The 25,341-nt window shown below is 43.0% G+C and overlaps 2 protein-coding genes across 2 annotated transcripts in view; both read right to left on the bottom strand.

Moving 5' to 3' along the window:
- Positions 1–2,466: 2,466 nt before the first annotated feature.
- On the bottom strand, positions 2,467–18,458 carry bard1 (BRCA1 associated RING domain 1). The gene is made up of 11 exons (XM_030787621.1): positions 18,358–18,458; positions 18,105–18,161; positions 17,779–17,930; positions 15,913–17,018; positions 14,942–15,022; positions 13,708–13,880; positions 10,506–10,632; positions 9,934–10,066; positions 6,847–6,939; positions 3,940–4,037; positions 2,467–2,829 (listed from the first exon to the last, which is right to left on the bottom strand). Exons 1-11 carry the CDS (start codon positions 18,456–18,458, stop codon positions 2,467–2,469), a joined length of 2,484 nt encoding a protein of 827 aa, XP_030643481.1.
- Positions 18,459–21,005: 2,547 nt separating this feature from the next.
- abca12 (ATP-binding cassette, sub-family A (ABC1), member 12) overlaps positions 21,006–25,341 on the bottom strand; it is a 46,533-nt gene continuing 42,197 nt past the window's right edge. The window contains exons 62-68 of the mRNA XM_030787622.1: positions 25,026–25,176; positions 22,803–22,937; positions 22,483–22,586; positions 22,035–22,127; positions 21,742–21,847; positions 21,191–21,328; positions 21,006–21,086 (exon numbers count right to left, since the gene is read on the bottom strand). Coding sequence (XP_030643482.1) covers positions 21,006–21,086; positions 21,191–21,328; positions 21,742–21,847; positions 22,035–22,127; positions 22,483–22,586; positions 22,803–22,937; positions 25,026–25,176 — 808 coding nt within the window. The remainder of the gene's footprint in view (positions 21,087–21,190; positions 21,329–21,741; positions 21,848–22,034; positions 22,128–22,482; positions 22,587–22,802; positions 22,938–25,025; positions 25,177–25,341) is intronic.

Here is a 25,341-nt window from a genome sequence, read left to right on the forward strand (position 1 = left end):
AAAGCTATGAAAAGATTGTTCTTTTTCTAAGCAGAACTGTTACATTGAAGTTGTGCCTGAAAATCCAACTATAAAAAAAAAAAAATTGTATCTTATACTGAAGGTGAAAAACACTGTTAAAACAATCAGCTTTTATTAATCACGGGCACTGAGGTTGTTGTAGAAACTGTTATTGTTTATTATATTTGTGTCTGTTATACACTATGTGCTATATACTTATATATTCTTTACAGAGCCAGATCTCATTTGTTAACCAAACATCTGAAACTGAAAATATGTAATATCTGGACAGATGGCATCAGAATGCTAATGATATCACATACTGATATATAATTACAATTAGCCAAACTCTCTGGCTCTTTTTCCTTTTGTTTATGTTTTTTGTTTGTTTGTTTTAAAAAAAAGAATAACCCAAGGTGCCCTTCATTGTGTACAAATTTGTAAATATCTCCAGTCGTACAACGTGTATTCTGAATTCAGAAACTGAGAGAGAGAAGGAAAAAATGGTGTATTATTTATGAAGACAAAAACTATTTTGTTAAATAGAGTTAAGAAAAAAAAAGTGTTATTCAGCAAAATATGAGTCTGGAGAGTTATTTATTTATTTATTTGTTTTGTTTTCATTTATTTCCTCTGTAAGCAGTTATAAAGCTCACAATCTGACCACCTGCAGCTCCCCTTGACACTTAAACCAGTTGTTTTTGTTTTGTTTTTTTTTCTCTCTCTCTCCAAGTGTGCTGATCACAGATACTGCAAACACATGCAATTCTTCTCTGCTGATCACTGCACTATTTCATATCCAGACATGCAGTCACAGTGGACTCCCTCATCCTCAGCAGCGCAGGGTCCACTCTACAGGGAAATGAAAAGTGTGTTGATGGCAGAGAGAGAACAGGGCTGGAGGAGACACTCACTCTGTTTAACCTGACCCCATGTCTAACCCATCTGTCCCTGTCCCTGTGAACAGGAAGGCCTGAACTCCAGCGCTTACGCCGTAGGCCCACGTGGGTTATCTGTTTTCCTTCACAGAGGTCGTCCAGGCAACGGAAACGGGACGCGCAAATATATGTAGATTTTTTTTTACAACATTCTGTTATGACCACAAACTATTCTTCTTGGAGGTTCGGACCAAAACCCAGAAACATGATCCGAGACAGAAACAAATTAGTTGACTAGTTATCTCTGATTAAAATAAAATGATAAAATAAAGGCACACAGACGAAATCGTATACCATTAGTTTACATTCGTATTTTAAACGCTTTTGCAACGTAACGCCTGCACAGATACGTTTCTGGAACCAGGTGCTAAGATGTTAAATGTTAGGAACTTTCTCCTTCAGCTCCTCCAGGTTCTCCTCTACCTCCCAATTAATCACGAGTCTAAGACCCTGTCTGCAGCGCTATTTGCCTCCCTCCTGGATGAGGGCAAAGCAATTTAATGCAGCTCAAAGCAATCAATAGCAATTAGGAGCATCCCCAACTAATCCTACTGAAAGCCACGTCCTGGGAGCAGGCCAGAGAAGACCTATGGGACGACGGCCCAGAAATCTTTGCTATTTTACCTTCAAAAACAAACAGCAGAGAGAGAAAGAGAGAGAGAAAAAAAAAAACATTTCTTTCGTTCAAGGGGAAAGTGCAAGCACAGTGACTGGACAACTAATTCCCTGTTTTGTTTTTTTGTTGTTGTTGTTGTTTTTCCCCTCTCCCCTCCGTCATTTGGTCTGGTTTTTAATAAACCTCCACCTCTGCTCTGTCTGTAGAGACAAACATGAATCAACCAAAAAGCCACAGGCAGAAAAACAAACTGACAAAAACATATGAGAAAGTAATGATTTTTCTGGATCAGGTCATTAAAGGACAGCTTTTATCAGTTCCATACAAAAAGCAAGAGAATTTAGTGTTCTATGGGTAGCCAATCAGGGACAGACTTTAATAATATGTTTCATAATAACGCTGAGAAGTGATCTGAAGTCTTAATGAAGACCTGTCAGTCACGGTGGGGTTTTTTTGTCCATTATCTCTATAGGAAAATCTTCTCTCATCTAAGCGAACTGAGTCTGAAAAACATAGACACCATAGGAAACTTTTAAACTTAAAAGCAGGCACATGCGCACACACACACACACAACAACAAAATGGCAGAAGCCAGAAGCCACATGGTGGACGATGCTTTAGCAGATGTTCTCAAACCAATCAAGGCCCCAGTGTTATTCCAAATCGTAACTGCTCATGACAACACAGACCATAGCTGTAAAATACAAAATGACATCATAATGAAGAAGAAATATTGAGTTGACTACGACACCAATTTAAAAAAAAAATAAAAACAGACAGACAGTGACACGCTGCCTCATCTATCCTCATGCTTCATCCTACAAAAGAAAAGGTGTCGTTTTACACGGAAAAGCAGGGCCTTGTTTTGAGTTCTCATGATTGCGGAGGGGATCTGAGGCCACACGCATCACCTCACTCTGAACTGAGTTTGCTGGGTGACTGTAGTTCTGGCACTGGTAGGAGCTGGAAAGCAGAGATGCAGTTGAGTAGCCAGGAGGAAGGAGCTGACCACACTTTGCCCAGTCGAGTCCACTGCGGTTCGTACGAACCCTGCGGGTCGTAGATGATGTACTGCGTGCAGAGGGCCTGGTCCGAGCCGGGCCGGGCGTGGTACGCGGCGGCGCTCAGGGTCTGGGTAACGTCGCTGTCCGGTTTGGGCTGGCGGTTCAGGAGACGACCTCCTCCTTCTCTGATCAGCTGCAGCAGCTCGTCTCTGGGCGGCTTCCGGAACGATCCCAGCAGGTAAAAGAAACAGCCGTCGAACAGCGGCGGAAGCTGGAACGGAGACGAGAGAGAGAGGGTTTGTCAAAACAATAACATTTAACTCTTCAGGAAAAACTGAATAACTTTCGGCTTGGCAGCGGTTCACCGGTAAATGAGTATCACAATAAAAGGTCACATCCAAAAAAAAAACCCCAACACCCTGAAAAGAAACAGGGGGAAAATAACATTTTCGATGGAAGCTGTTGTGAAAGAGTGTGAAGGTAAAAGGGAAATGGAGGAATTGAACGGTCCGTCTCAGATCGCTGCTGTTCGGCGATGTGGGTGAAGAGTGGGTGGTCCACAGTTCAAGGATATATGACCCGACAGGTGACTGCCCTCTTGACCTCACTACATGTATCTGGGTCCGCTGAGACACCGGAGCCCCCGGCCAGGTCAGCGTGTGTGTGTGTGTGTGCGTGAGAGGTCCACGGCTCGGTCAGGTCTGGCCCAATCATTACATGCCGCAGGCTCTAGAAAAAAGCCTTTTAAAAAAAACAGCCCTCTGTAGGAAGACATAATGCATCTGCTCTAGGATTATTTTCTCTCGCTCTCCCCACCACACATTAGAGAGGTGCAAGGTGTTATCTTTGACCAAAAAAAACTGCCCCCACCGCTCGGTAGACTGTACACTCGCTAACATATCAACAGAGCTTTTTTTTTTTTAAACAGAACCTTTTCCAGCCACTTCACAAAGTTCCAATGAGCATTACAATCTTAAAAAAAAACAAAAAAACTTGCAAGTGTCATGTTTAACAACAGCGAGCAAGTGGTTCCGCTGTTATTAGCCGGAGTTATAAGGCGCCTTGCGTAAGCTAAGTGGAGAGGATCCATCCAAGGCAGTCAGTGCCCTGCGCTGCCGCACGCAGTCAAACCTGTCGTCTGCGGAGCGTGGGAATTACAGTTCCATTGCTTCCGTTTGGTTGCACTCGCCCTGAGGGAAGCGCGCAGCTTCCCGAACGAGGTGCGGCCTCGTACGGAAGCGAGTGATGAAAAAACTGAGCCTGAAGCGTAAAGAGAGGGAGAGGGTGGCAGGGTGCCGAGGAGAGGCCGTTAAACAAGGAGAAAGCACGAGGAGGCTACTCCACATCCTACAGACCTCACGTCCGTCTGTCCATCACTCACCAGGCTGTGTCTGTTCTCACGTCCACGCTGGGCTGCTTCACCTGCTTCATGCTCACTCTCTGCGGTCCAGCCGCCTGCCTGCAGACAGCCAGTCACCCCTGAAAGAGAGAGAAAGAGAGAGAGAGAGAGAGAGACAGAGAGAGACAGAGAGAGAGAGAGAGAGAGAGAGAGAGAGAGACAGAGAGAGAGAGAGAGAGAGAGAGAGAGAGAGAGACAGAGAGAGAGAGGGAGAGAGAGAGAGGGAGAGAAAGGAAGAGATAGGTGGTTATGATCTGCACAGGCCAACTGCAGGAACAGTGGTAGAAAAGTTGAGATGACATTTTTATATAAGACCACTATATGACAGTGCGTGTGTGTGTGTGTGTGTGTGTGTGCGTGCGTGTGTGGAACAGAACCCTGATGCAACACAGATGTAAACACTTGTAAACCCTCACACCTAAAAGCGAGAAAAAGCTTTCTGTTTTTAGGCTGGCAAAGAGAGAGCACTGTGAGACAGGCATACTCATCCAGCACAGAGAGAAAGGAGCTAGGCTTGTTTTGTTTTGTTTTGTTTTGTTTTACATCTGGTTAAAGATACACCCCTAACAATGACATCCAGAGATCCCATAACAGTTTAGTCCCTGCCAGAGACTTCTCCCCGTTCCACAAGGTTAACCAACAAAAACAGAACAACCATCTCTTTAATTTGGTCTCCTGTCTCACAGTTTCTCTCCTGGTTGTACAACTGAAATAGCCTTGCTCCCTCCTCTTTGTAAAGAGCACAAAGTTTTCTTGAAGTGTTCTACAGAACTAAACTGCTGTTAGGTATTGTTCTATTGTGTCAACTGTTGGGTGACTACAGCAAAGGGACAGAAGAGAATGATTACCAACCTACAAATATTACAGGGAAAATTACAGGTCTTAAATAAAGTAAAAGGGTGAGTTTCATTCATGACTGTATTCTTTAAAAAGAGGCATTTATTTCACCTTTGCCTTCAATTAGTGTTGAGAGAGCACCAAGTGCAAATGGGCTTCAAATGAAAATCAAATCGGCAAGGTAACCAAGCATTCACGTCCATTTCCTCCCTACATCACCCCAATCTTTTCCACTCTAATAGGAAAACCCACTTTAGATTACGCTTTTGTATGCCGTGGTGCCTGTGTGACGCTAAGCCATTAGCAAGATTACAATTCTCTCAGCGTTCCTGTCACAACTCGGCTATCTCTATCTTCTCCCAGACTCAGCCCTACAATGGCAGCACAATGCCTGCAGTGTGTGTGTGTGTGTGTGTGTGTGTGCGTGTGTGTGTGCGCGCGCGCGCATGCATGTGAAAGCAGAAGAGTTCAGACACACACAAGCACGAACACACACAAGTACACACAAATGGCACAATAGCACTCTCACACACACACACACACACACATATACACACAAACGATCCTCCGGCACCATAGTCATCAGGCATAATTGCGTTTCCTCAGCCTTCTTAATTACAGCTTTCATTTCCAGGGACCCTGACGGGCCGCAGCGGGAAAGCCAGATTCCGGGGTTAATCCGGCTCCCACTCCGGACGATAGGGCCGGCTCGTTAGCTGAGTGCTGAGGACACATTAGCATATCAGCTAATTAGATTCACAATGACGGGAAAAGAGCTGGGGCGGGAGTGCTGGGAGGGGGGAGTGCTGGGGGGGGGGGGGGGGGGGGGGTACCTGTAGCTCAGGAGCAGTCACTTCACGTGCAAAAACTGATACATACCAAGCACTGAACCGTCACACACACACGCACGCACGCACACACACGCGCGCACACACACGCACACACATCTCACCACCCTAGAGTGGGTATGGTGAATTATAATAGAATCTGCAGAAAGTCTGGAACAACACAAATACACAAACTGAACAATACGTACAGGTTTTCTTCTTTGATTGAAAATACACACATTGACCAGATATTAAAAAAAACACACGCACACCTAAAAAAAAAAAAAAAAAACATCTTTTAGTTTTTTAGAACATCTTGTGTCTCTAAACACTCCTCAGAATTTCTTCCAAATTTCTATTGTTAATGTTCCTCACAAGAGACAATTAAACCTTCTGAACAGTTTTCTCTTTAAACACCAATTCAAGAACAAAATAGTGTTGTTCAAGACATTAGAGGCCAGGAAAAAAACCCAGCTTTTTCACATTAAAGTTATTTCATACATCTCAAAGAAATTACAAACAATTATCACTGAAAGCAAAAAAACATTTCTCTTAACCCCCTGGAGAAAAAAACAGCAGTCCACCAGGGGCAAAGAGATCAAAAACAAAAACGGTGGAAGACTAGCAGGCAAACATCTCCACAGAGCTGGGGGGTATTTCAGGTACGTGGTTTAGTGACTAACCTGGTTAAGTTGACTCAGAGTAAGTAGTAAATCTCCGAACTGGAGAGCCCTATGGCTTTGTTTTGCTAGGAGAATGAAGCCATAGGGCTCTTCTATTAAGAGGTTTACTACTTCCTCTGAGTTCACTTATCCGTGTTAGTGACTAAACCATGTACTTATAATACTCCCCGGGTGTCTCGACCCAAATGGACTTAAGGCATGGTTATTTATTCTCTTCAGTAGTAATCAGAGACCGAGGACTCTACAGAGAGGGTATGAAGACTGATAAATATTGCTGTAGTCAATACTGTTCCCTACATGCCGAGACCTGAACCCCTCAATGCACAGTTCACAGATCGTACAAAAGAGCAGATCGAAAGGCGTTAATATAACTTTAACCGCGCATTAAGGATGATACCTCACCCTCGTGGGCAAGGAAAAAACATATCAACAGAACCAATTCAAACACAGGCGGATACGACCTCTCAAACAAAAGCTCTGAAAGAATTTCACAGGAACTCAGCCTCTTCGGTTCTAAAGCACACAGGGGAGTGTGGACTTACAGCTGAAGCGGAGGATCCAGCAGCCATGGAGAACGGCCTGCAGGGCGGTGAGGGTCAGGGGCATTGGGCTGTCAGGCACTATGACGTGGGTCACTGGGAAGAGAGATAAGCATAATTACAGCCAAATGACAGTCAGAGAGCACCCACACAGACAATACTACAGCCCCAAAGTCCCCCAGAAACATGCATCAGACTCAGACTGACTGTCGCAAGAGAGCAGAGAGAGAGAGCAACAAATACATGGATACATACCTAAGCCCTCACTTACAGAACTGACGGTTCATTACTGAGCTGAACAATTTTCCTCTGGGCAAATATTAATACCATGCATAAAATTACACACTTGTTGCGATACAAAGTTGTGTTCAATCACGTATGACGAAATAGAGATTGAATTATAATACAAACTCCAAAGTGCCTTAAAAAAAAAAAACAGTTACACATTCTTGCCTTCTTTTTAAACAAACTAATTCAAAGCACAAGCTCCAAGCACTGATTCAAAACTCTAGTCTCAGCGGATAATTTCACTGTGGCAAGAGTGGGCAGTCTGAATCTGTCAACCAGCAAATTTACACTTGATGTCTCTTCCTTCTCTTGCCGTGCCTCACACCGTACAAAAGAAAAAAATGTACAGAACCGTGATGGCCAAACCACAGTAGGGCTGGGTATTAGCACAGATGCCCCGATTCGATTCGATTCCAATTTATAAGCTAAAGATTCAATTCTGTTCGATTCCGATCCGATATTGATTTGATAAGAATGAGATACGAAATGCTATATAGCAGCTTTCCATATTTGAAGAGAAGTTTAAAAAGCTCTAAAGGGAACAGAAATTTACAAATGCAGAGTCACTAGAAACAAATTGTGAAAACCACTAATGAAAAGGCCGAAGGCTTGTAAACCAAAATCTTTTTATGTGAGGAACACATGGGTATAGTTCCTTCAAAACAAAACCAATCTGCCTCTTTCAAAGCCCAAAAAAAGACTTTTAACTGAAAAGAATAGCTGAAAACAAAAATGGCCAAGTCTAAAAGTCACACGCCATGTTTCACAAGTACTTTAACTTAAAGATATGTGCCAAAACATAAATTAAGAGTTTTTAAATTTATATATAAACAACAACTTAAATATAAATGTATATTATGCACAAGTATGGTTTTCCCTCCACTGTTATGACAATGAGATTCACTGAGTGTTTGGTCATGTGACTAAGCCTTGCGCGACATCAAAGGCCTACTCCATTGCCACAGCCCTGCGCTTTAGCTGGGATATTAGCACGATTCGGAAATGTCAGAGCAGATATCCCAATTTTTGGTGCAATGAAGTCGTGCCGCAAATAAGCGGGGATTTGACAAATGTGGTTTCGGATTCAGACCAGCCAGCCTATTATTTTATTTTAGACCTAACTGATTTGTCATTTAGCCCATTTCCAAGTTATTAAATTTGACGGGCTTTGAATGCAAAGAGACATACATTTAACGTAGGCTGATATCTTTATTTAATTAACAGTAGCACGGCCATTTGTTTTATTGTATTGTTGTAGCCGACAAGGAAAGTTTGCGAAGGGTTGCAAAGAGTTCATTTGTGCTGACTGCTTTTAATAAAATACACTTGTTGGATCAAAGCGTTCGTGTTTTGAGCTTTATTGTTGTGTAAAGGCAGGCTATCACATAAAACATATGTCCGGTAGTTGTTCTATATTGCCGGAATTCTGGAATATTAAAGGCCACAATGGCTAGCATAAACTGTGGCATGTGTATAATATATAGGTTTTCCTCTATGCATTCGCAGGTCGTTAGACGTTAAAAGTCAAACAAGAGGCATCTAAGGGGGGGTGGTTACAACTAGTAATTGCCTTTAATATGACAGTTAGGCAGAGCTCGTGCAGAACTGGCACTTCCACTCTGGCTATGATTAACCATTGCAGACGTGAGCCTAGAACACCAGGGAAAATGCATATTAGCCTACAAGATCAATGCATAAATTTTACAGATCGATATCGAATCGGATGAATTTTAAAAAATGATTACTCAAAAAAAAAAAAAAACAATTTTTCTTCACACCTCTAAACCCCTGTACGAGTGAGTTTTTTTCCCACTCATTACGCCCCAACAAGAGATCTGGATGTGAATAAATCCAAGAGATGTTAAAAGAAAACCAATATCATTCAGTTACAAGAACGTTATTGCAGAAATGTGATTTCATCAACTAAGAAAAGTTTTTACAATGACTTCTATTTACAGCTTAATAAAATGGTATTTAATGAACTGTCGTATTCATACAGCTGAAAGGTATCTCTTGTCTTTTAAATATGAAAACAGAATAATGCGGAACAAAGGAAGAGAGGTCGCAATTAACAAATCATAAAAATACTCCTCACCGCCTACACAGTAAAAGCCCTTTGCTCAATCGCCACATAATGATCTTAATTACATCTCAGAGCACAAATATAGATGTTAACTTGCACACTCCAGTGAAATATTCTGCCCTGCACTTTAAATGAGCATAATTTAAACAAATTTGAATTTTAACAAAACTAATCATAGAAAAAAAGAAAAAAAGATGTTGACCAAAACCCTAAACTTCTTGTTTTGGAGACTAAATGACCTCCCTTTTTTTCATGCTATTGTGAATACCGGATCCATTCATATTTCATTCATTCCTAATACTTGCATACAGATTTGGTGAGACACTGCCTCAGGTCTCATTCCAGCTCCTACTCTGATGAAGACACTCTGTAGTCACAGTCCAGTATGAACTAATTTCAGTGCATTGGAAAACAGTTTAACATGCAGCGACAATAACCCTGTATTAATGTAGATTGATAATGTCTACAGGAACAGTTTGGGAATGATCATTTTCCTTTGTTCAACAAGCTAATTACCAACAAGTGGCTGATTAGCTGTATTACAAAAAGGTAAGTGGAAGCATAAGATAAGTTGGATAACAATCAGCAACTACACCTCAGAAAGCCCTGACTCGCTTTAGTCAATCCTCAGAAAAATACTAGTATATTAATAATCATCTCATGTTTGTGCAGTTTAAATTTGTGGACTGTGTTCACCTGTCTCCACTGCGTGTCCATACCTGTGCTGTCGAAAGACTCCACCCGGTTCCACCCGAAGAGCTGGGCTGCTTTGGTAAGCTGGTTCTGCTGAGTCCGGTCCAGTTTACTCCCCAGAACCGCGATCGGGTCCTCTTTTCTCACACAGCCCGGCGACTAGACAAGAACGCTCAAGAGTTAGCAACAGTATCTCCACCACAATGAAGAATACACAGCAACTAGACTAGGGGCTAACAGTCAGTGGGCCAGAAGGCTGGGGACTATACACCGCGAAGCAACTCCTTTCTAAATGAAAAAGTTCTGAGAAACAGAGGCTTACATGGACAAGACCAGTGTTTCTCAATCCTACTCCTGGGGGGGGTGGGGGGCTTTGCTCTGCACGTTTTCCATCGTTCCCTGCTCTATTTACCTGGCTAAATTCATCTGTGGCACTTTTAACTGGCTGAGCGCACCTGACTGTATCAAGAGCATGTTAACCACACTAATCAGGTGTGTTCGGAGCAAGGACAGACGGAAGTTAGGCAGAGCAGGGGTCCTCCGGGAGCAGGACTGAGAGGCAGTGGACTGGACCACCGCAGGGCTGTTTTGATCATACCTTACTGAGGCTGGAGGGAGAGCTGAGGGGGCTGATTGGTGGTTGGGCTTCCACAGCAGACACCCTCAGGACTTCTTTCATTTCCTGAGTCCCGGCATAGTCAGCAGGTCGCAGTCCATGCATATTCCTTCAACACACGTGTATGATAGAGTGGGTCATTTCCAAGGCAGAGTCATTCTAAACACGCTACGTGCACTTCGTGTACGAAGCTCACAGATCATTAGAGTTTGCTAAGTGCCAAAAAAAAAAAATCACTACTGAAACATTCAAAATATCATTTTACATACATTTGATCAAATCAGTGCGGTGTGCTGCGTGACAGCATTCTGAGAGACACGTGTCACTCGGCTGTAATTACAGACCTGTGCACGGGCGTGAAAACGTGCTGTAAGTGAGAAACTTCTATTGGGTCCGTGAATCGTGAAGTTTGCGTGAGGATATCAGATGTTGGAGAGAAGAGAAGAGAAGAGAAGAGAAGAGAAGAGAAGAGAAGAGAAGAGGTGCATGGAGAAGGATGGATGTAGAGATAACACTCTTGGGGAACAATTAACAGGTCCACTGGTCCATAAAATATTTCATTTGAATTCATGAGCCCCCTCAAGCAACCCCCCCCCACTCCAGAAGCTACCACACAAGCACACATCATCTCAACATCCACCCCCCCCCCCGCACCTCCGCCTACAGGAAATGAATCGTTTTAGCTGAGGTGCTAGAACAGTCCTGAATCTAAATAAGTAAAGAGATGGTAGCAGCCCACACACACACAGAAACACACACACGCACACACACAGCGGCTGTGGAGGTTAAACACTGGAATCAAGTCTACCATACTAAACAGGCTTAAACATAAGTCCAGGTATTTATCAATTCTGAGTCACATTCCAGAAAGCGGCCCTCACCGCGGCGCCTCGATGCAAACTTAGTAAACCATAGCCTGTGCAGCGGCCGACTCGTCACAACTGACGGATCTGACACGGACGCCAGTGTAACGGTGGCCCAATAGATGACAGCTCCACAGATATGAGGAAATCAGGAGCCCTGGAAGACACTTCAAATACGACTATTCATGCAATTGGAAACCGACAACAACCAAAAGCGTCAGCCCGGGGGATAAGCACATCTCGCCGATCGTCAGGAAGCGCGCTCCTTTGCACATCCTGCCTAACTCACACACACATATGGCACGCACACTCATACACAAATACACACACACACACACAGACAGACACACACATACACACACACACACACACACACACACACACACACACGGAAGTGCATCCCCCATTCTATCTCCAGCAAACACGCGAGGATGTCACAAAGCCAGAGAGAACTACTGGAGCGACCAGCAGGATGTCACACTGTTGCGCTTATCCAAATTTCCCCCACTCAGTTCCTCCACTTCACTTCCACCGACTGGGCTCAAGGCATGAGGGGAGCAGTTTATTTCTGCTCCACCAAGGGCAGAGCTACAGAAACCCGAGCAAGCATTAAAGATTACGACGGGAACAGCCAAGGGGACAGGGACGTGCCAATCAATCCATTACAGCGCCGGCTCCGTCGAACTCAGCGCGCTTCATGAGGCTGTCGCAGCAAACCGTCTCCAACACAAGGGGGTGGGGAGGGGGGGTGCAGTTGGGGTAGGGGTGTATGGGGGTGGGGGGTGGCTTTAGTAATTGATTGCGTCTGACAGAAGTGGATTGCTTTTGTCTAGTAGTAGTCTGACAGAGCCGACGTCCCCTTCACTTTGTCACGAAGACAGAGACAGAAACAGAGAGAGAAAGAGAGAGAGAGAGAGAGTGGGAGGGAGTGAGAAAGAGAGAGAGCGCGAGAGAGAGAGAGAGAGAGAGAGGGAGAGTGCGAGAGAGAGAGAGAGAGGGAGAGCGCGAGAGAGAGAGAGAGGGAGAGCGTTAAATTCTGCTGATGCCCGACGCATTCTGAAATTGTACAATTGGAGCAACTCCACGGGGTTAACGTCACTGAGGAAAAGCGATGTCACAAACGGAATCTGAGTGAGCTGCAGGAGGGTAAAGACGAGAGGATGGTATTACCTCCCTGCCACACAGGCCTGCTGCTTTCCTCATTTCCTCAAAGGGCCAACCTGGTAGGCAGCAAGGCTTACCAACATCATGCGCTTATTTCCTACTTATCAATACCTTTGGTAACACATAACAGTCTTAAAAAAAAATGTGCCTAGAACACTAACACAGTGGATACATTCAAGTCACACAGACTCTTCTCATCGCAGAGTCTTTACACGTCAACGGCAGTCCGCAGTTACCTTGACACGCAAGATGTGTAGAAAGGGAGGACGTGAATTAATGAACTGCTGATCTCTGGAACTGCCGCAGCCAGGTTCAATCGTTAACGACGTCGGCTTTGACCCCCGACCGACATACTTCGATCCTGACTATGACACGCCACGTTGGCAGACTGGCCCGGCTACGGACCTTACACAGTCACCCATCTGCAGGTGCCAAACGCCAGCTGGTCAAACCAAGTCAAGTCAAATACGCGCCTTTAACTACTGACTGTCTTACGTCTCAAATATCACAAGCAATATATGTTCAATCCCCCCTCCAATCAACGACATAGTTAACCGTTTAAACAATGGGAGTTTACACATTAAGAAAAACATTGACTTGTCACATCCCTAATACAAACATAAGCCCACACCATGTGGAGGCCTTTGTAAAATTAGGCATCTGAAGGTCTGGTCTTCTAATGCCAATTTGTATGAAATATGTGTACGCTACTCAAACGTTCACATTCCACAAGCTTTCATCTGTCTTTAAAATGAAACAAAAATAAAACAATTGATTCCATCCCTTGTATCGGCGAAAGCGACAAGCGCTAATGGACATGACTGAAGCTTCAAAAAAATACGCCGTTGTATTTATTGTTATAGAGTTTATTGTTATATTGTTATATGAAAATGTATCAGGGCGTGGATTGTTTTACGTCATACAACCTTGCCCTACTCTAGAAGACCTCAATAAACCAGTCATGGCGTCCGGCTCCAGACCCACACAGGTTTTAAAACCAACATGTATTTGAATACATGTATTTGTATTTGTATTGCAAATACATGTATTTGAATGTCTGAGTGTATTTTTTGTGCATTTCCCTTAGTTCTACGGTTGTGGAACATGGTATCAGTCAGTGACTTTGGGTAAAAGTGCAGAACCTTGTCTATACTCACAACACGTTCTGTGAGGCCCCACACTCCGCCAGCCGTTTGGCAACAGCAGTGTGTCCGTTCCTGACCGCGTCGTGCAGCGGAGTCTCGTTTTGGTAGCCTGGGATGTTCAGCAGAGCCCCCTGCTGGAGCAATACCTCCACCACACCCAGGTGGCCCAGATTACACGCCTCATGCTAAGAGAAAAGCCCCCCCCAAAAAAAAACACAAAACAGGAGAAAGGTCAACACTGTTAACAGTCTAAATATATGTGCACACTGTTTTAATTAACTGGGAGGGGGGGGGGTCTCTTTAAAAATTAATTAATTAACTTTAATTAACTCTTTAAAAATCCTTAAAAACCATCTAGATTGTAAGTCACGCAATAACAAAAGCAAAAACAAACAGTCACAACAGTGAGTGCTGAGACCTTTAAAACTTCCACAGGAAAAATAGTCAGTGTTATATGTCTGAGTTGTCAGATATCCTCCAAGAATAAGAAAACTGATATTCATATGAGATGAATCAATCCAATACTGATACACACACACACACTCAAACACACAGACAAACATCAATGTCAAATTAATTTCACTTAGTTAAAATCTCAAGGAAGTACTTGAGGAAAATCATTTGGGATGAAGGGGATCAGTCGGCAAAAGAAGGGGCTGAGAACCCCTGATTTACACAGTTTGTTTTTCTCCATTCTGATCCTGTTAAAGCTGCCAACTTTCCAATGCATACTTTCAAAATCTTCACACACACGCACACACAGACACACACATACATAGACACACACACACACACACACACACACACAGAATTTAGAGCGCTGTCAAACTGGCAGATCAAATTATGTGGTTGGTAAATCTGGAACAGCACATACATCAAAGAGTTTACATCAGTTCTATAAACGCAGAAACACAGAGTAAGACACGCAGCCAATCACAGACCTCCGAAGAGGTTTAAACATTTATGATGAATTCATGAAACATGCATGACGATAAATGACATCTGTATGAGGCGCGCTTCATGCACAGTTGAATGTTTATATAGCTGGCTATGCAAACCATTTCACAATGTATATTTAAACAGCCATTACTCTAAGCAGACATATTACAATCCAAATCACCCACAGCCCAGCACTGGAAACACTTCACGTGTGTGACATGACTGGTGTTTTACGTGTCCCTGATGAAGGCAGAGTGCTGAGAAGAGATAGGATCAGTACTGAATGTTAGGAGAGACTGTGATGTACCAGTGGAGTCCAGCCAGCGTTGTCTTTCAGGTTAGGGTCAGCGCCCAGCTCAAGCAGCCCCTTCACGGATTCCACGTCTCCCTGTGCAGGGGAGCAAGGTCGTAAGGTCAGTGATTGCATTGAACACACACCCGGACTCACACACAGACATACACACAGACTCACACACAGACATACACACAGTTGGTCAGTCCTTGGGAGCAAAAACACACTCACAGATAGACGGATAACTTTTCAGACTTGCAGGGGGGCTTCTCTATGATCACTGCAAGCTTTAATGACCAAAGCTTAAGGGGGTTTCAAAGGGCTTTACTTCAAGGCTTCAAAGTACTGCAATCAGAAGCATTGTTTAAAAAAAAAAAAAAGAAAAAGAAAAAAAAAAACAACAACTGAACCGTGGACAGGAACTTCAAATACAACACATTTCCTAAGCTCCGAGTGCTCTGACAGGAGTACTGGACGTTAAAGCCGTCTCTGATTCTCAAATGAGATGTGGAAAAAAAAACAGTCCGACATTCCAGTCAAAAAGAAAAAAAAAAAAAAAACCTCAAGACATTTATCAATAAAAGAACAGATAAACCTACGTGTGCTTGTGAAAGTCTAAATTTAGATTTTAATAACTCGCCAGCCTGACAGTTCCCTGCATATTATCTGATCTTTCATTTTTCCCGAAGCTGAGAAATTGTCCTCTCCTACATGCCAGTATGTAAAATATCAACATCAAGACTTTGCTGCTGATTGAGATGGGTCTGTCCAGTCACATATAAAACACTGACAAAAAGCTACACAAAAATGTATAAATAAAGGCAATGCATTATTATTATTATTATTATTATCATTATTATCATTATTATTATCATTATTATTATTATTACTATTATCATTATTATAGCTTCTATGCATCCCAGCAACAGACACACAGGACCTGGTTAACAAACACTGTCTAGTGAATTGTGACAGTCTTCACAGACCTTTATTGCAGCCAGGTGCAGTGGAGTCTCTCCCTTACGATTCCTTTTCAGAAAGGCAGGGCTGCTCTGGCTGGGCCGTCCTCCAGAGCCCCTAAGCTCTCCTGGAGAAGTCTTTCTGAGGACAGGGGTGACCGGAGACCTGTTTCTCCCTGCTACCGGTGAGCGACCTGGGCTTTCTTTCTGGCCAGCTGTGGTTCTCCTGGTAGGAGTAAAGGAAGAAGAGTCTGGGGTAGCTGGAGGGGAGGGCAGCTCCGTGGTTCTCTCAGTCACTGGACGTCTTCCGTGGCTCGTGGAAGACCTGGGTCTCTTGGGTGTACTGTCAGGACTGAGAGAACCCTCCTGGCGCCTGACTCTTTTAGGCGTCCTGGAGCCCTGAGGCGGAGGCTTCGTTGGGGTTCCCTCCGCAGACGCAGAGCGCTCAGAGACAGGATCAGTTCGCTGAGCGGGGCAAGCGGAGTTGGCGCTCCGAGCAGACGAACCCGGGTCACCTTCTTTGGCCACGCCCCGCTTCAGGATGCCCCGTGTCGGGCTGTGAACTTGGGTTTGATCCTGGGTGACGGTCACCCGGGTTTCCTCGCGCTGGCTTTTGGGGCACTGGAAGGACACCCTCTTACTGGACCTCCCCTCGTTTTCTCCGGATCCACTCTGATTTTCGTCAGCCTCGTCCTTTTCCTCCGCGACACCCTCTCGCCCGAAGCCCCACTGCTGGTTGATGTCATCTAGTCTCTTCTTTTTGTGTTGCTGTTTGGTCTGACTCCGTGTGGAGGGTTTCCGTTCCCCGTTGGCTCTGGCACAAACACGACCACCGTTCTTCTTCGCCTTTCTCTTTGTTTGTCCACTGTCTTGTTTCCCCTTTGACGGCGAGTGGGAGGTGACAGATTCTTGAGAGGAGGAGCTGAAGTTAAATACCGACAAGTCATTGGACGAAGATAAAACGTCCTTGTCGGAGTCCGTTGCCGGCTCCTTAGACGACGAGGCCACGTCCACGGGTTTCTCCAGCTGGCAGCGCACTTTTCGACTTTTTGGGCTGAACCAGATTTTGAAATTCTTCTTGTGCTTTAAAATGGCAGTTTTGTCTAACTGTGCAGAGGAATCAGTGGGTGTACCTTATGAAAAAAACAACAGCACAGAGCATCATGCTGAGAATTCGGCATGTAAAATATCACACCACTAAAATCTTAGATACAGAGAGACTTCCTAAAACTGGTACAAACTACTTCTCTCATAAAAAAAATTCCCCCCGGTTTCAGGCAGCACAAATTAAACAATTCCAAGTGGGAAAGTGAATCACATTCAAGAGGTAGACAAATGCTATCATTATGCACTTCTTGCCTCATGGTATCTGAACAGATGTTTGACAACACAATGTGTAGGTGTGAAAATCGGGCACATTTAGCCTGAGAGACTGTGTTCAAGCAATTCAGTGAACAGCTTTTGTTTTTTGTTTTTTTACCTCTCACTGCCTAATTGTGCTCTATAGCTCTGATGGTACATCCGAAACACTGTGAGTGGCTCTTTATGACAAGGACCAAATTCAGCATTCCCCCCTCAATGTTAAATTAACTGGCCTATCTGTCAGCAGGTATGTGGCTCTGTTATCAGGGTCATCACCTCAAAATTACAAGCTAACAAACTACTACAACTTAATTGCATAATTACAATAATTAGCCACCCCCAAAGTTTAGTCCAGGATTTACGTGAGAGGGGGGGGGGAAACGAGAAACAACGAACAATAATTCAGCATGTTTGTATCAACCAGTCCACAGCACTACAGCGCGACAGTGACATTAAAAAAAAAAATCATGCGGGGGATGAACTTAATTAGACCAGTTGTTTGACGTAATGACGGGAGGGGTCTCTTGTTACCTGGGATCTTAGTAGAAGGATTTAGTAATGCTTCGAGATTGCGGAAGAGCTCCGTGATGTTGCTGAGCTGTCGGTTGATTTGAATATCTTTTACCCAGGCAGGACTGTGACACACACTGCAGCCGGCTCCAGCTTGCGGGCTCGCGCAGGATCTAAATTACATAAACACATTTCGATTATTTCCCTCTGATGCAGCTAAATATCAAACTACTAAATGATTCCTAACAACAAGAGCGTTAGAAGAGGTGACACAAATGCGCCTGTGAAAGTTTAACTTTCTTTTCCCCAGATTAGATCACGTATCTGGTTATTTAGATCTTGTTTACCTGCATAGCAAATGGTCGCATGCTCCAAGGCAAACCGGGTCGCTCATGAAATTCGAACTGCAAAAAAAACCAAAATTCAGGGGTGACATGACAGCGGTGACAGTTAAAAGACACTGCGAAGAAACCACTGTATATGCATTTTTGTGATGGTTAAATCACGAAGGCATGGCAGACGCTAGCGCCAAATTTTGTTTTAAAACCAGGAAGTTAGCTATGCAGCTTCTTAGCCGGATGGCGCAAAAAATAATCTTACCATTTTGAGCAAAGAAGAAGGGTTCTAAAATGTGCAACGGCCTCTCTAGTTTTTTTCCAAACTCCACTTTCTGGACGTTCAATAGGATCATGTTGCGCCATGGTACAGAAAATAAAGTTGTACGCTAATTTGATAACACTCTCCGTCAGCAGTAGTTCCCCCTCTGGTTCGCATCTCCCGCCTGTAGCAGAGGAGGAAAGGGCGGCGCGTATCACCAATAATGCTATTGGATGACGGTGGGCCTTCCAAAATAAACAGTAGATGGAACAAAACAAAGATTCCAAAAGGAAGAGATTCGGTTTTGGTGCGTTATGGTGTAAATCCCATAATTTGCATGTGGTAAAAAAAAAAAAAAAAATTATTTAGGAGATGCGGAGTGTAATTCTGAACAAACCATCTCTTTATCCTAAAAAGTAATCTGCGGGTACCACTGACTGTGTTGGAGTCTATCATGGGCTCTTCAAAATGAGTTGATACTCCCTGTCTTGAGGATTGAACCTCCAGGGTTGCTGTCTACAGACTAGGCTACATGAAGTGCCATTCATGCAGGCCTGTGTATTTGGTCCGTGATATAGAGATTAAAGTCAATGCAGGTGAGTACCTCATCCTAACCAATTTAATGGTATACACATAAGGATATAGCCAGGGTAGTAACGAATTACATGTAATCGGGATTACGTAATCAGATCAGAACTAATAACTAACTATGATCAAGCCTGATTACATTTTTAAAAAGTGCAATCAGATTATAGTTACATTGTCAAGAATTACTTGATTATGTATTTAAAATATGGCAACTTTCAAATTATAAAACTTTTTTCATGATAACCAATGCTATTAACTAGTGAAAAGCGCGTCTGACATACGATTTGACCAACTGTAAATGCCAAGGGATGAGACGGGCCGGTGGAGATCCCCTTAGCCAAACAGCGACGGCTCTGACTTTCATTGTGCCGTCTCTGCTCACCCCTTGGTCCGTGTTTCAGGACTGGTCGGGTGGGGATGCGAAATTGCCGCTGACTCCGAGGGCCAGATTACGTCGGCCGGGCCGGTCCCCACCCGGGCGGCGCGGCCCGGTAAATACTGAACATGCAAAATGCATTTTATTTGCATTGAAAATGTTTTGAGATGTTTAAAGAGAAAAAAGAATATTTGTGGAACTAAATTTTTTGTGGCTGCGTCCGTTTTTTAGTATAAAGTGCAATGTTTTGAATGACTGATTTTGAAGTATGCAGATTAGATTACATTCTTTTTGTAATCCAATGGATTACGTTACAAATTTCAAAAATTGGCATGTAATTTGTATTCAGTACTTGACTACATTTCAAAGTGATCAGACCCAACCCTGGACACAGCTATATACCGCTGTCCTACCAGCTGATGAAAGAGTAATACTTTCTCAGTCAAAAGAGGACAGCACTGACATAAACCTGTGATCTGAATCTGAGAATGGCAATCAGACCACCATATCAATAAATGGTTTATGCCTCTGATAGTGACAGCTAAAACATATCTACAGTAAGGAAATCAAAAGCCCTCATTTAAAAAAAAAAAAAAAGAAAAGTTTGTTTTAAGATGAGAACTCAACAGTTGCATTTGAAAAATAGCTTTAATGTAAAAATAAGCTTGGTACAATTTTTAAAAGAAGAGCAGTGCCTTGAAGCAGACGAAAAAAAAAAGAAAAGAAAGAAAACCGCCAATGAAATATTCAGCACATTCTTACATGAGAGATGTGCCCGCAGAGGAAACCTTAATGAGAGTAAAGATGTGCAGACATTGAAGAATCATTTATATCTTGAAGCCAAAAAAGGTCTTTGTGATTTATAGAAATTCCAGAAGAAGAGCAGTATTGATGCTGCCAGCAGTTTTTAAAGGATGACATCTCAGCTGAACATACATATTTAATGTGGTATTGAGTAACAAAAATTGGGGTGTCCATTTACAGTGTTTAGGCTTTGATCACAGTATAAGGAAGAAAGTAAACACAAGGGCTACAGAATGAAGTCCAGAAAAATAGCTACCATAAAAAAAAAAAAAAAGGCATGGGGGAACAAAACTGAAGAGAATATTTTTTAATTGGCTTCTCTAAAATGAAAAGTTGAAACTACAGTACGGTGCTTCTGGGAACAAATATCCTTCATTTATGTCAAAAAGAGAATAAATTAAATCCACAAAGAATACAGTAAACTAATAAAATACCAGAACTTATGTGAAAACGTTCTGGTGGTTGTCAAGGAATAGGTCCATGTGCTGTCAAAGTGATCCCCTATCCAGGTATTAATGTAAAATGTAGTATATGGGTGTTTGAATAACTTCATTACTGATGACCAAAATCATGAACCAATCAAAAACAAGAGTACTGTTGAGCACAAGAACGAAAAGAACGGAAAGAAACAGGTAAAGCTTCATAAGAATTTTTTTTTTACTTGAGGTAACTGAGAACCTTTATAATTAGTAAAAGTTATTAATAAGGGAACATACTAACAGATTTTTCACCCTCTTGAAAAAGCGTAATACGTAGTGCATCTGAGATGTTGCTATATATTAAAAAATATTCATATATTCCAAGTGTACCAGACGATCCTCTGATCCTCTTTGTCATTGTGTGCAAAATGTTGGCAGTCCATTGTGTGTCAGGAGAAATAACATTAGTCAAGGTTGATTAGATCTGGATCAGATATCTTCTGTGTCTCTGTGCCAGTCTTTCCCATGGCAAAGTTGATGAACACCTGTGAGGGTAAATCCATGTAAAAACAATTAGTCTCACCCACTTGTTCATGTACCCCTATTTTTTTCCCACAATTCACTCATTCTTTTTGTTCATCTTTCTCACCTCATCCAGAGTGGTCTGACAGACTGAGAAGTGCTTTATTCGTAGGACTGCCTTGTTAGACTCCAGCTGGTCGAAGATGTCAGCCACACCTCCGGGAGCAACAGGTACGTGATACTCCAACATGGAAGAGTGGTGATCCTGTAAAGAATCATCCAACATGTGCACGTGTATTAGATTAAAATTTAACAACAGTAAAACACACGGACTCACAATTATCATTCCAAAAACATTCAAACGTCAGATGCCTGCACAATGTCTTCCGAGTGGCCAACATATGCATAGAGGAGCGCATTTTCCGTAGAGAAAGAACATGAGCACAGAAAATAACTCATAAAATATCTCCAGCAACTCAATATAATAAGTTCCACAATATTCTGTCCTCTTGTGAACACCACAATAAATAGTAATATGAATGATATACACAACACACAGTTCATTAACATGGATGGAGCTTTGTGAATGTCTTGTGAAGACCACTAAAAGATGGAATATCTCACTTTTGTTCTACAAAAGAATGTGTTGTTGTGTTGACAACTGCTGGACACTCTCACCTTCAAGACAGTGCTGGGGAACTTCTGCTGCATAAACCTGGTAATGGCGTCCACGTCACAGGAAGCGTCTGTCAGGTACATCTTGACCGTGAATCCACTGCCAAACCTATCAGAACAACACAGATTATTGTTATAACAGTGGGAGAATGTATGACCCTCCCGAATAGGGTTTTATATTTCAGCTCGGTGGCTGGAAGTCAGAGAGCAGCAGAACATTAAAAAGAACAAAGGGAGAGGGAGAGGAAAAGCAATGACTAACAGTTTTTCAGAGAGCAGAAATGCATTACACTGACCTGTTCTTGATGTGCTGTAGAGAACCCAGACATCTGAACTGTCCTTTTACCATAATAGCAAGGCGAGTACACAGGGCCTCACACTCCTCCATACTGCAAAAAGTAAACACACAGACACACACCATTTTAGCTATAACAGTATACAGCAATTGACATTCACTGAGACCACCTACAAACTGTAACATAAGGTTTTTAAATACAGCAAAGAACAATACAGTGACTGTATATTCAACGTATAAGTCTCTGTATAAAAAAACATATTACATTCTTGCAGATAGCATATGCAACTTGTAAACATTTACGATTTTTTTAAAATGAAAAACCCAGCATGAAAATGAGCTGTAATATCAGGCGCACGCACACGCACACACCGCTAATGTAAAACACCGTCGTGAAGCCATCAAAGAAAACCTTTGAGGTTGTAATGAATGGCATAAGAAGTGGTCACCTGTGGGATGTCAGGACTACTGCGCATTTCCCCATAACCTCCTCTGAGATGATCTTCCAGAGGTGACGTTTGGAACGGGGGTCCATTCCAGAGCTCGGCTCATCCTAGTTTAGGAGAAATTCCCCCAAAAAAAAAAGGGATTTGAAGATCGTGAAAGGTTTAAACAAAAGTGACTCGATGCAGTGCACAGATGAAATAGAATCAGATTTAAAATTAAATTAAACTCGATATTTGAAAAGGTTGAGAGGACGGGCTGTGACTTTGAGATCATTTATGCTGATGTCACTTAAGTGTGTCTTTGGAAGGCTTTGGGATCTCACCAATAGCAGAATCTGAGGTTGACCAATCAGGGCCAGGGCAGTAGAAAGCTTCCGGCGTGTTCCACAGCTGTAGCTCTCACTGGTGTTGTGTCGGTGATAGTCTAGCTCCAGCTTCTTCAACAGGTAGTTCGCAACCTATTGTGAGTGAACACAAAACGCTAATGTTAATACAACCAGTTATACCAAAAATTTCCACACACTTTAAAAATCTCAGCATTGTCCAATGTTGTTCAATTTTTCCCCCTTTAATTTTCATGTTAACTACAAAGTAATTACCTCCAAAATGGTTTCAAGAGTTCCTCACATTTAGCTCTCTTGACATCGTAATGAGTCACTTTTGAACGCTGTTTTGATTAAACGCTTTAAGGCGTTTGACCCTACACAAAGAATTCATTTTTGCGTAATTGGACTCATACATCAAAAGAACTAACCGCACATTTTCCGCATTTAAAAATGTTATACGTAGACCTGTTTAAAAGGGGGGGGGAAAAGCATGCCCAAGGTTTTTGAGATTTCTCTTCATCTTCAGATCCATTTCTTCCCTAACCAGAATGTACAAACCTTCCCCCTACTTAATGAGCCCAATCAAGGGCAGGGAGGCCATTTGTCTAATTTTTTAACAGAAGACATCACACACGTGAACGACAACAGATTGGTCTAAAAGCTTTTGAACGAGTATGTTCTTGTGTCGGGATCTGCTTCTCATAAAACGCCCCAGTCAGTTCTGGTCAAACCTGGCATCCAGTAATGATGGGCTCATTTCACTTTAAATATTATAAGTAGCACTAACCTTGAACAGCTATAATATCACTGACTTAAAGTTCTGTCTGTGAAGGCTGTGTGTGTTAAGTCTTACGGCCAATTTATACTTCTGTGTCGAATCTACGCCGTAGGTACAGCGTAGGCTCTGCGTAGCTGCGTACCTTGCGCCGTAGCCTGCGCCCACCTACCCAGAAATGTAACTACACGTCACAGCGACCGCAACAACTGCGACTGGACCGCTTGGTAGCATCACCCCCCCCCCCCCCCCCCCCCCAATTATCGAGCAATGCAGACATGCCAACGCACAAGTATCAATGCTCACAACAGCGTGGGCCACTCATGTAGGCTACGACATGGGCTCCGCGTAGAGCCTGCGCAGACGCATAAATCAGCCTTTAGATTCACAAAGCAACATCCATTTGCTCTTTAACCAGCCATTCCAAAACCATCTCACCCTGTCCAATGTTCTTTTTAATCTTATCACTTTGGCTTGTATGCGAGGTGGGGGAGGTGTGGCCCAGCTGCCCACTGTTGCAGTCACAACCCCACTAGACATGAGAATGAGGAAAAGGATGACAAAACAAAATAAAAAAAAAAAAAGTGTCACTCTCTGAAAATCAAGCGTCTGAGTCATACGTTTTCAGTCATGTCACCATAAGTACCCATCAATGCTCTTAAGCATAACAGGAGGTAATGTTTCCAATTTAAAACAAGCTTTAATTTTAAAGATCTCAACATGCTCAGGGCAAGAAAGAGACAAATGACAAACGACAACTCAAACATTATCCAGTTTTCAAGCCTATTTTTGGGTTTTTTAATATCGTGGCCCCAGACGAATCCTTCACTACTAATGCCTATAACAGCCTTGTTTTGTTTATTGATTATTTTGACATTTTACAGACATAAATTGGTTTAATGACCTTTTTTTTCTCTCTCTTTGCTTGCATCGGCTCTTTTCACATCAAAAGAAAGGAAATACTGTCTCTTAAGACCGTTTATGCATTATGAACAATTCATTACTGCGGTACTGCAGCCATAGCCAAGTCCTACAAAGAAACCCTCACATTACGTCCGCACACAAACACACGCACATACACAGTGCAAAACACAATGCAAGATTAATTAGTTTCCCCACTTATCGATGTGGAGGAGAGCCAGCTATCTCCTGTCAAATGCAATACTCTGACCATACCAAGCCTTCTCTGCACAGAAATCTATACGGACTCTATCTCATGTGTACATCTAAGAAAAGACAGAGCTGAAAACGAAGACTCAGCTGTTCCAATAAGGACAACATAGCCACGCCACCAGTTTTCAAGGACTCTTTGTCAGTTTGCATGGAAGTGTAGGAGGATACGGAACCCTGTTGCTTTGATTTAACTCTTTAACGAAGTGCCTCCCGGTCAGTTCTCTTGGACCGTCGTGTTAACCTGCTGTATCGGAGTGTAAGGATGGTCTTACCCGATCAATGTCTCTCTTGGCGATGCCTTTGATGCGGGCGTAGAAGTACAGGTGCTCCTCTCCGGTCAGCAGGTTATCCAGGGCATCCTCCTGGGGGCAGTAGCCGATGTTCACGCCCTCCTTTCTGCAGTCCATGATGTCAACCAATTGGCTGCAATAAGAGTGGATTATTTGTGAATGAGGACGGCGTGCAGGCAAAAGCGTTACAGGTTGTCCTCAACTTAGGATGGGGTTCCATTTTGTTCTGACGACACCGTCGAAAGTGGATTGCATCGTATGTCGGAAATCCCTTTATTTTATATGAAACAAGCACAAA

Source organism: Chanos chanos, chromosome 10 (assembly GCF_902362185.1).
Source record: "Chanos chanos chromosome 10, fChaCha1.1, whole genome shotgun sequence".
NCBI classification, from domain to species: Eukaryota; Metazoa; Chordata; class Actinopteri; order Gonorynchiformes; family Chanidae; genus Chanos; species Chanos chanos.